General features: G+C 43.8%; 1 protein-coding gene across 3 annotated transcripts in view; it reads right to left on the bottom strand.

The window, feature by feature from the left end:
- The window catches only part of AKNA (AT-hook transcription factor), a 74,335-nt gene extending 64,356 nt beyond the window's left edge, over window positions 1-9,979 (bottom strand). For 2 of the 3 annotated variants that reach the window (XM_043984600.1, XM_043984603.1), the window contains exon 1: window positions 9,759-9,979. In XM_043984600.1, the coding sequence (XP_043840535.1) occupies window positions 9,759-9,807 (49 nt within the window). In that variant the 5' untranslated portion in view covers window positions 9,808-9,979. Of the gene's footprint in view, window positions 1-6,771; window positions 7,122-9,758 lie in introns of all 3 variants that reach the window. The other variant, XM_043984601.1, reaches the window with a different exon arrangement.
- Window positions 9,980-13,969: the final 3,990 nt, after the last annotated feature.

The following is a 13,969-nucleotide window of genomic DNA, read 5'->3' on the forward strand; positions in this document are numbered from 1 at the left end:
TCCATCTAAAGGGGTGGGGGAAGGGCAAGAAGGAGGCAGAGAATTTGGAACTTAAAATGTTAAAAAATGAATGTTACAGAGTTTTTGCTCATAATGGGGAAACATTTAATGAAATAAATAAAAATATAGTTTAAAAAAAAGAAATCATAGTACCTGACTTCTTACCCAACAACAACAATAATTACAGTTCCACCCATTCTTCCTCATTGCAACCCATTCTAGGGCCATAGAAGTGCTTCATTTTATTTTTATTTATTTATCCATCAACTCATTTATTTATTTGTTTATTTGTTTTTATTTAAAACATTAATTTAGAGCTTCCATAGCCTTTTCATTAAAAGCATTCTGAAGCCTTGCTTGTCCAAGGGCTGGGTTGGGGTGGGGGCAGGGGTGTAGATGGGGAAGAAGAGGAAAGAACTTCCCTGATCCCTTCACTGGGAACAAATAGGTACTTTTCTGAGGCCCAGAGAGAGAAAGGATGAACTTTTTTGTAGTTTCCTTGCCCCTCACTGATCCACATCCCTGTTCTGCATCACCAGCTAAACATTCTCCAGGTATTTTAGCCATGCTGAGCCAAAAATAATGGGGTTCAGCATAATGAACTGTTGTGCACCCTAGGGATCAATTCCAGCAGAGCCTATAGATTTATATCCACATGTGAATAGTTTTCTCTCCCCCATTACCAATTCTTCTCCCACCCATCCATCTCCCCTACATTGTCCCCCTCCAACATGCCAAAGGACCAGAGATCTAGAGTTGGAAGTGACCTCAGAGGCCATCTCATCCAAAACCTTCATTTTACAGATGATGAAACTAAAATTCAGGGAGGGTAAGTGATTTGCCTAAGGTCACATAGTAATTGCCAAAGGTAGGATTTGAACCCAAGTCCTCTGAATCTAGAACCTCTTTCTATTTTATCATGCTTCTTCCTAGCCAGCTGAAGCATTTGGGATCCAGCTCTTTAGTGTCTGCTTTGGCTTCCTTTACCAGTCAGTCCAGTCCATCCTCACCAATGTCCTTTCCTCCATGCTCCTTGCTGTCTTCCTTAGCTTCCTCCAGCCAAAGTGTTTCCCCATTGAACCAGTCCATTCACCCTTCCCTTTTCAGGACAGAAGGCCCAGGCTTTCTACAACTAGCACCTCAGGACCTACGTGTGCTGTTTAGGCCCCGCTAGAATTCCTCATGAACATTCAATTCAATAAACATGTTCAGTACCAGGCACTGTGCTAAGCACTGGGGATACAAAAGGAGGTAAAAGATGGTCCCTGTCCTCGAAGAGCTTACAGTCCAATCAGGGAGACAATATGCAAACAAAAATACAAAGCAAGCTATATTCAGGACAAATAGCTTAACAGAGGGAAGGCACTGGAATGAAGAAGTGCTGGGAATAGCTTCCTAGAGGAGGCAAGATTTTAGTTGGGACTTAAAGGAAGTCAGAGAAGACATTCAATTCAACACTGTCTAAAGGAACATTCACTATGGGCAAGATCTCATTCCCAGAACTGAAGGAGGTACAAGAATGCATAGGACATGATCTCTGAAGCCTGCTAGTCCAAGGGCTGGGATGGGGTCAGGGTAAGGGATGGGGATCGGGAAGAACAGGACAGAAGTTCTGTGACCCCTTCATTGTGACTAAATAGGTTCTCTTGTGAAGTCCAGAGAGAGAAAGGATTGAGCTTCCTGCAACGTCCTTGCCCCCAGTTGACCCACATCCCGCTCTACTCCTACTAGCTAAACATTCTCTAGGTGTTTTAGTCATGCTGAGCCTAGAATAATGGGGTTCAGCATAATGAGTTACTGTGCAATCCATGGAACTTTTCAGCCAAAACTCAGGTCCCCTAACTCTGAGCTATGAGTTCTATGATCCCACAGTAGCCCCTGTAAGCATGTGATATAGGGGTAAGATCACTAGCTGGTGTTAGAATTCAAGGAACTGGTTCAAGTTCAGCTCTGACCCTACCTTGCTGAGTCATCATGAAGATGGGAATAATCCAGCCTCAGAAACTTACTAACTGTGTGACTCCAGGCAAGTCACTTCATCTCTTTTTGCCTCAGTTTCCTCATCTGTAAAATGGGGATAATAATATCACCTAATTTCCAGGATTGTTGTGAAGATCAAGCAATATAATGATTGTAAAGCACCTAGAACAGCACCTGGCACATAGTAAGCACCATATAAATGTTAGCTATCATTATTGTTGTTGTTGTGATTGCTATTGTTGTTATTGTTATTATTACCTGCATGAAAAGCAATATGGCATAATATATAGAAAACCTGCCTTGGAGTCAGGAAGTCCAAAACTTTAGTCTCACATCTGACGCACTGACTGTGTGGCTCTGAGCTAGGGCCATAAGCTCTCAGACTCTAAATTAGAAATACTTTGCTCTGCATTGGTGGAGGGAATTTCTACATTGGGAGTTGCCCAGATGGATAAAATCACCAATCTGGACCCAAAAGATAAAGAAATATTTGCACCACTTGTATCACAAGGTTGGTGTGGGGGGCAAGTATTCTGCAAACCTTACAATTTTACAGGATTGTGCGTTGTCATTGTCATTGTGGGTAGGGATGGGGAGGCACGGGAGGACAGCTCCTTATTCCACGTAACAGAGTAGATGAGCCTGGCTTCTGCCTGCCACACAGGTGTGATACAGACCAGCAAGGCCAGAGGAGGAAGAAGCCCATCATTACCCAACAGAGTCCTTTCCCCAGGTTTCCTCTGGCACTAATGATCCTCAGATTCCCTCCAGTGACTTGGGCAGTGCTGGGGCTATTGTGTTCTGGGCGTATCATGGCCTGACATTTCCATGAGGGGGTGATTAAAGAAAGCAGCGCTCTGCAATTAGTGATACAAGGATTACAATTGTGGAGCCCTCGCAGCCATTGAAAGTCTCTGAATGAACCGGAGACCGTCTGGAGGGGCTGGGGGGAGGCTGCTAGGCCTGAGGGTACAGCTGCCTTTCCAGAGAGACTGCCAGGACTTTAGTTAGGATGCTTAGCTGTCAGGGAAATGGAGACTGGCTTTACAAAACGAGCCTGCCAATGTTCTTGCCCAGCTGGATCATTTACCTTGGCTGGCTGAAGTACTAAGAGTCCAGCAACTCTTCTTGCAGGGTGTCCCCCAGGCCTCTAACCCACTTCCTCTTTGTCTCAGAAATATCACCAGTTTAGCATCTAGGAAATAAGCGTGGGTAGGGAATACACTCAGCCTCAGCAAGATGTCACTTTCTGATATCAGCTCACCCCCACCCCAAGGAGCATGGTCTAGTGGGGAACAAATACACTGGGCCTGGAGTTAAGAGAGACCTGGGTTCAAATCCCTGACCAGAAAATTATCACCATTGGTACCCATGGTGAGTGAGTTAGCCTCTTTGAGACTCAGTTTTCTCATCAGTTAAAAGACCTACCTCACAAGACTTTCATGAAGAAAAATGCTTTGAATTTAAGTGCTATACAGATAGTAGTTGCTATTAGAGTATTTCCTTATAGTTAAATGCCACATCTGATGCTTACTACCTGTGTGATCTTGGGTAAGTCACTGATTCTCTCTCTAGCCCCAACTGTAGAATGATGAGGTTGGACAACACGGCCCCTTTCAGTTCTAAATTTATGATCCTGTGAGCCTATGATTTCATAAAACCAATTCTCCTGTGGTCTTGTTTTTCATATCTACTACCAAACTACTAACTATCTGAAACATACATAGACTCTGATGCCTCATCTCCTAGCCTCTGTCTTTAAAAGTCATACTTTGATGATAAATAAAGATATTTTGGGAGGCAGGTTCAAAGATTTTACCACTAGCCTACACAACTGAGATTGGTCTCACCCATATCTCCATTGAGCAGTATTGCTTCTATTGATGAGTACCAATGCAGCCCTACTTCAACCTAGCCTTTCTGCCACTTTCTAGATCTCTAGGATAAAGCACAAACTTCTAACATCCTATCCAGGAAAGTATAGACGAGAGACACGGCATTTATTTTGTGACTCGTGGCTCACTATCCATTTTCCTTCGTGAGGAAATTGGATTTCTTTTAGGGTCATTCTAATTTGCCAGAGCTGAATCAGTCTTCTCTTCTACATAAGACCTTGCATTTGGACAGCACTCTAGTTTAAGAAATGACTTTGCTGAAGTTAGTTTCTCTCCCAGGCATAATCCTGTCCAACTTGTTCATTTTACAGATGAACTCAGTCCTCTTCTGGTTCTAACATTCTCTGATTTCCACGACCTTGATTTTCCTACTGGGTTTTGAAACTTTCTAGGATCTGAGAGTTGGAAAGGACCTCAGAAGGAATCCATGCCTGAAGAGAAGAAATCCTTTCCATGAGACCACCAACAGGAGCTCATCCAGTCCCTACAGAGAAAACTGTGACTTTTATCTGTGAAATGGGTGGGTAAGAGCTCTGCTGGGTGTTTGCCAAAGTCACCTAGAAAGCCAATGACAGCCAAGGATTGAGACCCACACCTACTGCCTGTGGGGCCAGTGTTGGGTCCACTAAGCCACAGCACCTCCTGAGTTCTCCCATGCAGGGGAGAAAGAATGTGAAATATATGGCCATCTCCTCCCAATTCTGTTAAAAGGTGATAACAAAACAATGTTCATTCTAACTGCAGATGAGTTTCCCTCAGAGAAACCGCCATCCTTGTCCTTCACTTCACTCCCTCTGTTGGTCACGGTGCTAGACACAAAGGGACCTGTCAGCCAGATACAGTCTTGCTTTGGTTCCATGCCCTAGCCCCTCCCTCTGCACATGTCCTGGGTGTAGATGAATAGTTTCTTTTTATCTCTCAATATTGGGCTGGTTCCTGGCAGAAGTCCAGGAGGCTGCACTAAGCAACATTGTTAAAGATGCTATCAGGCTGCGCCCCTTAGAGTATAGGGCATTCAATTTGGCAACAGAGCCTTAGATTTGGCTTAAGGTTGCCAAAGCCACCTGTAATGGGAAATGGTACTCACCCTGGAATAAGAGAAAGTTCAGGAAAGCTAGGCATATATCTGCCTATCCAGTGGTTCTTGCCTACATTGTTTCCTCCTGCTCCATTGGCCCCACCCTAGTAAGGGCCTTTATTACTTCACACCAGGACTACTGCAACGGACTCTCCCTGCCTCTAGTAGCTCCATCTCCAGTCTATCATTCACAGGCCACCAGGTTCATTGTCCTAAAACACAACTCTCATACTGTGACTTCTCTGCTCAAAAAACCTTTAATGGCTGGGCTGCCCATCAAGTTTAAAAAGCCCATGCTCCATAACCTGACATTCCTAAGAGCACTTGGCTTGGCCAAGTCTCATAGAATGAAAGGATGAAAGGATGACCATGTGGCTAATCCCAAAGAATAAACCAGGGTCCCCTGAAAGTATCAGAGTTAACTGTGTCTCTCTCACCACCCTCCCTCTCACAAAAGTAGGATTTTCTTTGATGGTCCCCCTTGGCCTTGCTTTATGCCCTCACAAGCCCCATTCCAAACCACATCCAAGGCAGCACAACTGGATAGTTAGAAACAGTCTTTTCCCCCCTTCCCAATGAATCAATCTTGGCTCATCCTGCATATTTTGCAGACAACTAAACTGCCTTCCACTTCTAACTTCCTTCGATTTCTATGTCATCAATAGTCTTACTGGATATTCCCAACTTTACAGGATGTCAGAGTTGGAAAGACCTCAGAAGGCATCAATTCTAAACCATGCCTCAACAGAAGAAATCCATTTTATAACCATTTTACAATACCTTCTTGCTTCCAGGCTTGGGTGCATCAGACCAAAAGTCAATACATTTAAAAGTTAGTCATTCAAATGCAATAGTACTGCTCTGGAAGAAATTATGAATACAAAGACTTCAGAGAAATATAGGAAGCACATTCACTTAAATGAACAGATGCACAGTAAAGGAAGAAGAAACAGAAAAACAACATATACAATGATGACCATAATGCAAATGGAAGGAACAACAACAATAAACTGAAAATAAGCACTGTATAATTTTTATGACCTGGGTTGACCCAGTAGAAGAGATGAGAAAATGCAACTCACTCCCTCCTTTGCCAAGGTGGGGTACAATAGATGGTAAGCCCTGACACCAGAGGATTTCAAAGTGTGACTCAGGAATCCTAGGGTGTCCCTGAGGCCTTTTTAGTGGGTCCATGTGTTCAAAACTATTTTCATAATAATACTAAGACATCTTGATTTCTAACAGTAAATGTCAACAAATATGACCCACCTATACAAAAGCTCTTTGTAGGGGAAGGGGAAGGGGAAGGGGTTCCTCACTAATTTTTAAGAGTATAAAAGGGGTCCTAAGACCAAAAGGTTTGAGGACCACTAATCTATATTACAAGGGATGGTTTGCTCAAAAGAAGAAAGAAATAGGTAAGAATGAAAGATATCAATAAAAAAATTTAAGTGTTAAAACAAGTTTTAACTAAGCATCTCCTTCTTCCATGTCAAATGGGCACAGGCAATATATAGCTCCATGAAATAGGAGTATTGGGCCCAAAGGCAAGAAACATGGGTTCAAATCCTGCTCTGACACCCATTAGCTATGTGATCATTGACAAATCACTTAGCCTCTATGACTCCATTTCCTCATCTGTAAACTAGAAATAATAACACTTGAAAGAACTACCTAGTGGGGTCACTGTGAGAAAAGTGCTTTTTAAATCTAAAAAATGCTTAGTATAGATATGAACTTACATGCCATCATCCTAGAGTAAAGTACTCTAGGCCAACCTATTCATCTCTGTACGGCATGTATAGGGTCCCACCTTACCTGTCCAATCACTCTTCCACTTGAACGAATTACTGCCTTTGTAGACTTCCTATACATCTTCTATAAAATGAGGGGCTTAGTGTAGATGATCTTTAAGGTTCCTCTCAGTTCTCATCATCAAAAGCCAGTTTCACTCAATCCTCACACCTGTGAGATGATTCAGGAGTATTATGTCCCTTCCATCACAGGAAACTGAGGCTCATAAAGGTAAAGTCATTGGACCAAGGTCACATGGCTGGGTTTAGTGCCTGAAGGAAGACCAGAACCCAGGTCCATGATGGCCAACCATGAGCTGGGAGGTTCTTCTTCACATTGCACCCCATTGTCAGTCCAAGACCAGTGTAGCAGAGCTGTAAAAGGGAGATTACATCAGAAAGAGGGGCTAGGGCCAATCAAGAAAGAAGTAGGATCAGAGTGGAAAGAATATTACTGTAAAATCAGAAGATGTGAGTTCAGATCTCACCTCGGATGCTTCCTACCTGGGAGATCTTGGACAAATAAACCTCCCTGGGCTTCAGTTTCCCTCTCTGTAAAATAAAGAGGTTGAATGAGGTGACCTCTGAGGTCTCATCCAGATCCAAATTGAGGCTCCTATAAGGATAGAGACGATGCTTTACAGTTAACTAAAGCTTTTTGACATCCATTCTCCTTGGATTCTCACACTAGAGAGAAAAAAGGCAGAGCAATTGCTCTCCATTTTACAGATGAGAAAAAGAAGGCCCAAAATATTAAATATCTTTTCTAAGATCACACAGTTCATTAGGTAGGGTCAGGAAATTTGGATTCTAGGCCTAGTTCTTCCTGAAAGGAGAATGTTCTAAAGAAAAGAAAGCTCTCCCAATGAGAAAGTTATTTTTCTAATGCCAGGTCCTGGAGGCTTTAAAAATACTTCTTCCCCCAAGTGGGAGAATTAGGAATTTAAATGGCACGTATCAATTTTCAAAATATCCTCTAGGCAAGATGACACACATCTGCTCCCAACTTTTCCAAATCTCCCTGGAAACTCTCAAAACTTGGCATCTTCTGAGGTACTCCAGTCAGCAACCTAGGATTGCTGATGAAACCCCCTGCTTATTAAAGGCTGGAGTTCAGAGGCAGCATGGCTTAGCAGACAGAAAGCTGACATTGTAGTCTATAAGACCTGGGTTCAAGCCCTACCTCTGACATGCCTGCTGGCTGTATGACCCTGGGTAAATCACTTAACCTCTCAGTGTCCCAGGATACTCTCTAAGATGACTATAAATTGCAGAAAGGGTACCCACCTGCCTAAGTAGAAGTTCCTGAGGAACTCACAGATCTTATGAAATCATAGATCTCTTCACAAAAGGGGCTGGGGGGGTGAGGGGGGAGGACAGGGAAGGGGAGAGTTGAAATCAAACCTGGGATGGAACTCTTGGGATTCTAGAATGTTAGTACTGGAAGGAACCTTAGAGATCATATATTGCAACCCTCTCATTTTATAGGTGAGCAAGTCACTTTTGTTATCTGGGCCTCAGGTTTTCCCAAAGAGTCAGGCCTAGAACCTCTATCTCTTGATTTCTAAGTCCAGTTTTCTGTCCAATGAGCATCTTTGTATGGCTTGTCTCATCAGAAGGCTCGATTCTTACTATCACACCAACCATTAGATTATACCCATTTCCCCTTTTCTCTCTCTGTTGTGTGACTCTAAAAATATGCTGAACGAGCTCATCTTAAAACTGGACCAAGTCCCTGTGGTCTTCTTCCACCACCTTTCACCATCTTATCTCAACCTTACCCCTCCCCCACCCAAAATACAGGCAACCCACAGAAAGGGGCGGAAATTATTTGGGGCTCATGGGAAAGCACGAGATAGGTCATCTCACAGCTTCTTGCCAGAGATGCAGCCAGTGTGCCCTTGGTTGCCTAGTGAGTGAGACCCACACAAACCAGGGCCCAGGCAAGAGCGCCACCTCCCTGGGGGTAACCACAGCAACTCAAGCCCCAAGACACCAACCTCAGAAACAGATCCAGATTCTGGGATCCTTTACAACTCCTCACAAGGAACTTCCTTGGAAGGTGGGCTTGCCAGGTATATAGAGCCACACCACAGACAATGACACTTCCTATCCAGAGAGCTTCAGGCAAATCCTTTGTATGTGGGGGGGGGGCATAGAAACTACTAAAGATGTTTCCTTGCCCCACCAAACACCCCAAGAAACACTTCAGAATTTTAGAAGCTGCCCCTTTTCCACGAAGGGCTCCCAGGTACCTCTCCCACCTGCAAATCCCTCCAGATGGTCCAATATCTTTTCCCTGGGGATGTAGGGGAGGGAAAGGAAGAGAAAGAGTCCTTGTTTTCCCCAGAGGGGGACAAGTTAATAAAATCATGGAAAAATAACGTTAGAAATAAAAGGTCCTTGGAGACAACTTAATTCAACCTTTTTACTTTTAGAGATGGATAAACGGAAACCCAGAATGGGGAAGTCAAAGGATCTAGAGCTGGAAGGAACCTCAGGGATCATCTAATTTAACTCTTCCACTTTACTAATAAGAGGAAACTAAGAAGCAGCTAAATAACTGGACCAAGCAGATAGACAGTATGTAGGATAGTTGAACTGGGAACCTTAAGTCTTCTGACTCCAGAGTCGGGTTTCTTAGGATCAAAGAATAGAACGTGAGTCCTGGAAGGAATCTTCAAGATTACCAGGTTCAACCAAACTCGCTTTACATACGGAGAAACTGAGGTTCGAAGTGATTAAAGCGACCTAACCAAGGTCACGTTGATCCAAGCCCTCACCCTCAGGAAAAGAAAGGATACCAGTAAGTTTTTATTTCTGATATGTCCGGAGATGGATGGGGTTGTATCAGAGGGTGGGGTACCCAGGGACATGGTCTCTCCTCCACACCGTTTTGCCTGGGGAGCTGGGGCCCGGCACGGAGCACGTTGCTAGAGCAGTCCGCGCCTCCCCAGAGCTGGGGGAAAGTTCCTGCCGACCGCTTTGGGGCGTGATTTCTCCCCGTCTTACCTGAGCTGCTGTCGCCACCACCCTGATGCCAGGTGGGGATGGGCGTCATTCCTCTTCGCCAACCTCCCAGACAGAGTGGGATGCCACGCTCCTCCGCATCCCGGGTCCCAGAGCCGCCAGCCCAGCAACCCAGCCCAGCTCCGGGTAAAACTCTTCCCCGCCTCCTTTAGTCAATTTCCTGGAGTTAAACACTACAAACAATAGTCTCCAATCTGAGAGTCGCAGCTGCTTGGGGCGGGGGGCTTGGCTCAATTTTAGCATAATTCTAGAGGTCTGACCAATGGGACAAAGGGAACGGCCCCAGGAAGGCGGGGACTGACTCATCTTTACCAATCGAAGAGACTCATCCGTTTCTGCCCGCCCTTCATAGAATCAGTGGTGTCCGGAAAGTCTCGTCCTCCGGGAAAGGGCATTGAGAGATGCGGGTGGGAAGGCCCATTAACGGGGCTCCACAAACTGGAAGGTGACAGGATTTAGACTTGGAAGGGACCTCAGATGAGCTTATAGCCATCCCCTTATTTTACAGAAGAGAAAACGGGCCCAGGATCAAACAGGTAGTCAATAAGAGAGCCAGAACTTTAAATCTTTTGACTACAAATCTGTACCCTCTGCTTTCTTTTCTTTCCCCTCCCTTCCACTCCCCTCCTCTCCCATCCCCGCTACACGCCTCACTGCCTTCTTTCCCCTCCCCTCCCCCCCCTTGCTCTCCCATCCCCGTTACATACCCCACAAACACTGCCTTCTTTCCCCTCCCTTCCTCTGTTGTCTTCATCTCCTGGCCTCGGTTTCCCCAACTGTAAATCGAGAGTATTTGACGACAAGGCCCCTTCCAGTTCTGAGAACTCGTGTTTTGTTGACACAGGAGATGGGAATGTTTCCCTGTGTCTCTTCTGGGAGAATTGTCGACGTCTTCCTTTTCCCCCTTCATGGCTACTCATCTCCTGCCTGAAGGAATCCACAGTTCTCACCGCCCTCCCTCCACCCCCTTTATTTATTCTTAGTATTTCAAACCCCGGATTTCATGAGGTGCCCAAGTCAGGGTGAGTGACGCTAGAAATATAATCCTTTTCTTCATCCCTAGGAGTGGATGACCTGCTTTCGCTTAACCCAGAGGCTGGGCTCTGAAACATTTTGGCAGGAGGCAACTTTGAAAGTAGAACGTTCTAAAAAAGAAAGAGAAAAAGAAAGGAAGAAAGGAAGGAAGGAAGGAAGGAAGGAAAGAAAGAAAGAAAGAAAGAAAGAAAGAAAGAAAGAAAGAAAGAAAGAAAGAAAGAAAGAAAGAAAGAAAGAAAGAAAGAAAGAAAGAAAGAAAGAAAGAAAGAAAGAAAGAAGGAGGGAGGAAAGAAGGAAGGGAAAGAAAGGAAAGAAAGGAAAGAGAAAAGAACACTTAATGGGAAAGTTATTTTTCTAATGCCAAGACCTAGAGGCTTTAAAACTACTCCCCCCTCCCCCAATTGTCCCCAGGGACATTAAAGGAAAAGACCTTTGAGATAATTTGGTCCAAACTCATGATTTTACAGAAAGGGAAACTGAGGCTGAGAGAGGTTACGCACAAGCCCAAGACTAACACTCCCTATCTTACAGGGCTACTGTGGAGCAAGTGCTTTGTAAACTATATATTACTATATAAATTTGAAGTATGAGTATCATTTTTATCATAGAATGCCTGAAGTAAAAAGAACCTTAAGCAGCTTGTTATAGTAGAAAGGGCTAGATATGGCTCCAAAGATCCAAGGTTCAAACCTTGACCCTGACATTGACTAGCTGCCTGACTCTGGGCAAGTCAATATCTCAACACCTTAGTTTCTTTGCCTATCAAGGGAACTTAATAATAACTGCATTGCCTCCTTTAAAGGATGGGAAAGTACATTAAGTTCTTTGTAAATCTTTAAGAACAGAAATGTGAGTTATTACTAACATGGGATATTAGTGCCAGAAGGGACCCTAAGGACTGAGCATCTAGTCTAATATCTACATTTGGCAGGTGTTTAAATCGAGGCCTGCAGTGATTAAGTTATTCAGCCCAAATCACACAATGGGTTAGTGCCAGGTAGAGCAAAAGACATGAAGCCAGATCACCTGACTCTCAGACTTCCTTCCCCATTATAGACCCATTATAGAATGTCTGTTTTCAGGACAGTATGGGCAAGGCTTAGGAGGCATGTGATAGGATGAGGGAGAAAGAAAAGGAACATTTTCTGGGCCACTTTAATGCATGGCATTTTGTTTCCCTTTCATATAGGCCTGTTTCCCAGGACTTAGTTTATTCTTCTTTGTCAGATTTGCCTCATTTTTAGCAGCAGAAGAGAAACCTCGTGATATTTCCACCATCTACTACTTTACCAGTCCTTGCTCCCAGTGGAAATGTTCCTAGTTAATAGTTCTTGTGGGGATGATGCAGTAGCAGCTTCTGAAAGCTGTATCCGAATGTAGTCTGTACTTCTCTCTGCCCCCTTTAAATTTTTATTCCCCTTATACGTCATGCCACAGTAATTGGCTATAATGGTTCCCTAACTCATCCTTTTTTAAAAAAATATCATAGCTATTTGTGTACCTGATATATTGCTGGGATTAGACTGTTTGAGGTCCAGCCCATGTAAGTGTGATGAATTGGAAAGAATACTAACCTTGGAGTCAGGGAGGGGGCCTGGGTTCAAATCTAGTAACCATGTAAGCTTGGGTATGTCACTTTCTTCCTCTGGGTTTCAGTTTCTTTCTTTCTTCCTTCCTTCCTTTCTTTTTTTTTTTCTTTTGCAGAGCAATGAGGGTTAAGTGACTTGCCCAGGGTCACATAGCTAGTAAGTGTCAAGTGTCTAAGGCTGGATTTGAACTCAGGTCCTCCTGAATCCAGGGCTCGTGCTTTATCCACTGCACCACCTAGCTAGCTCCCTGGGTTTCAGTTTCTACATCTGTAATACAGATATGACCATAACACTATCATCTGTCTCACAGGATTGTTGTGACAAAAGCGCTTTTTAAACCTTACAATGCTAAAAATGTGAGGCATTGTTTACTGGATATTATGTGTCTTTGTGCGACAGACTGGGTGCACAAAAATCGTTCTCCTGCCCTGATGGTTACTCTACATGGCTCAATTCTTTACCATCTGACATTGATTTTAAAGTGGGAGTTATCAAGATTTGCAAAGCACTTTTCTCATGAGAAGTCTGTGAGTGTGGTAATACAAGCATTATTGTCCCCGTCTTAACAATAACCATCATTTACACAGTGTTTGAGCAGCTAGGTGGACACAGTAGATAGAGTGCCAGGCCTGGAGTCAGGAAGACTCATCTTTTTGAGTTCCAGTCTGGCATCAGAAACTTCCTAGCTGTGTGATCCTGGGCAAGTCACTTCACCCTGTTTGCCTCAGTTTCCTTATCTGAAAAAAGGAGCTAGAGAAAGAAATAGAAAACCAGTTCAGTATCTTTGCCAAGAAAATCCCAAATGGGGTCATAGTGAGACACAACTGAAAAACAACTGAACAACCACACAGTGTCCAGTACAGCTGCACTTGTGTACAGCCTGTGTGTATAGAGCTTTAAGGTATAAAATAAACATCACATTCAGTATCTCACTGATCTTTATAACAACCATAGGAAGATTTGTTGTTCAGTTGTTTTAGTTCAGTCTGACTCTTCGTGACCCCATTTGAGGTTTTCTTAGCAAAGATACTATAGCAGTTTGCCATTTCCTTCTCTAGCTCATTTTTCAGATGAGGAAACTGAGGGAAACAGGGTTAAGTGACTTGCCCAGAGTCACACAGTTAGTAAGTGTCTGAAGCCAGATTTGAACACAGGAAGATGAGTCTTCCTGACTCTGGGCCCAGCACTCTATCCACTAGGCTACCTAACTGCCCACATTTTATCTTATCTGAGGAAGGAGATAATACAAGTATTTTTATCCTTTTTTTTTTTTTAAAGTGAGGGAACTGAAGCCCTGAGAAGGTAGAACTTGTTCATGATCACAGAGAGAGCTAGTGTCAGCATCAGGATTTGAACCCAGGTCTCTCCTGACTCCAGGTCCAGTTTTCTTTCCTCTATATGATATTTCCCCGTGGGGAAACTGATGCTCAAGAGAGGTTAAATAATTTGCCCAGAATCACATATGTCGTCAGAGCCAGGATACAAAAGCAGTTCTTCTGACTCCAGCTCCACTGTGTGTTCCATGCTGTTTCATATACACATATATGTACGTGTGTACATGTACGTGTA

This window comes from Dromiciops gliroides, chromosome 2, assembly GCF_019393635.1.
Source record: "Dromiciops gliroides isolate mDroGli1 chromosome 2, mDroGli1.pri, whole genome shotgun sequence".
Classification (NCBI taxonomy): Eukaryota; Metazoa; Chordata; class Mammalia; order Microbiotheria; family Microbiotheriidae; genus Dromiciops; species Dromiciops gliroides.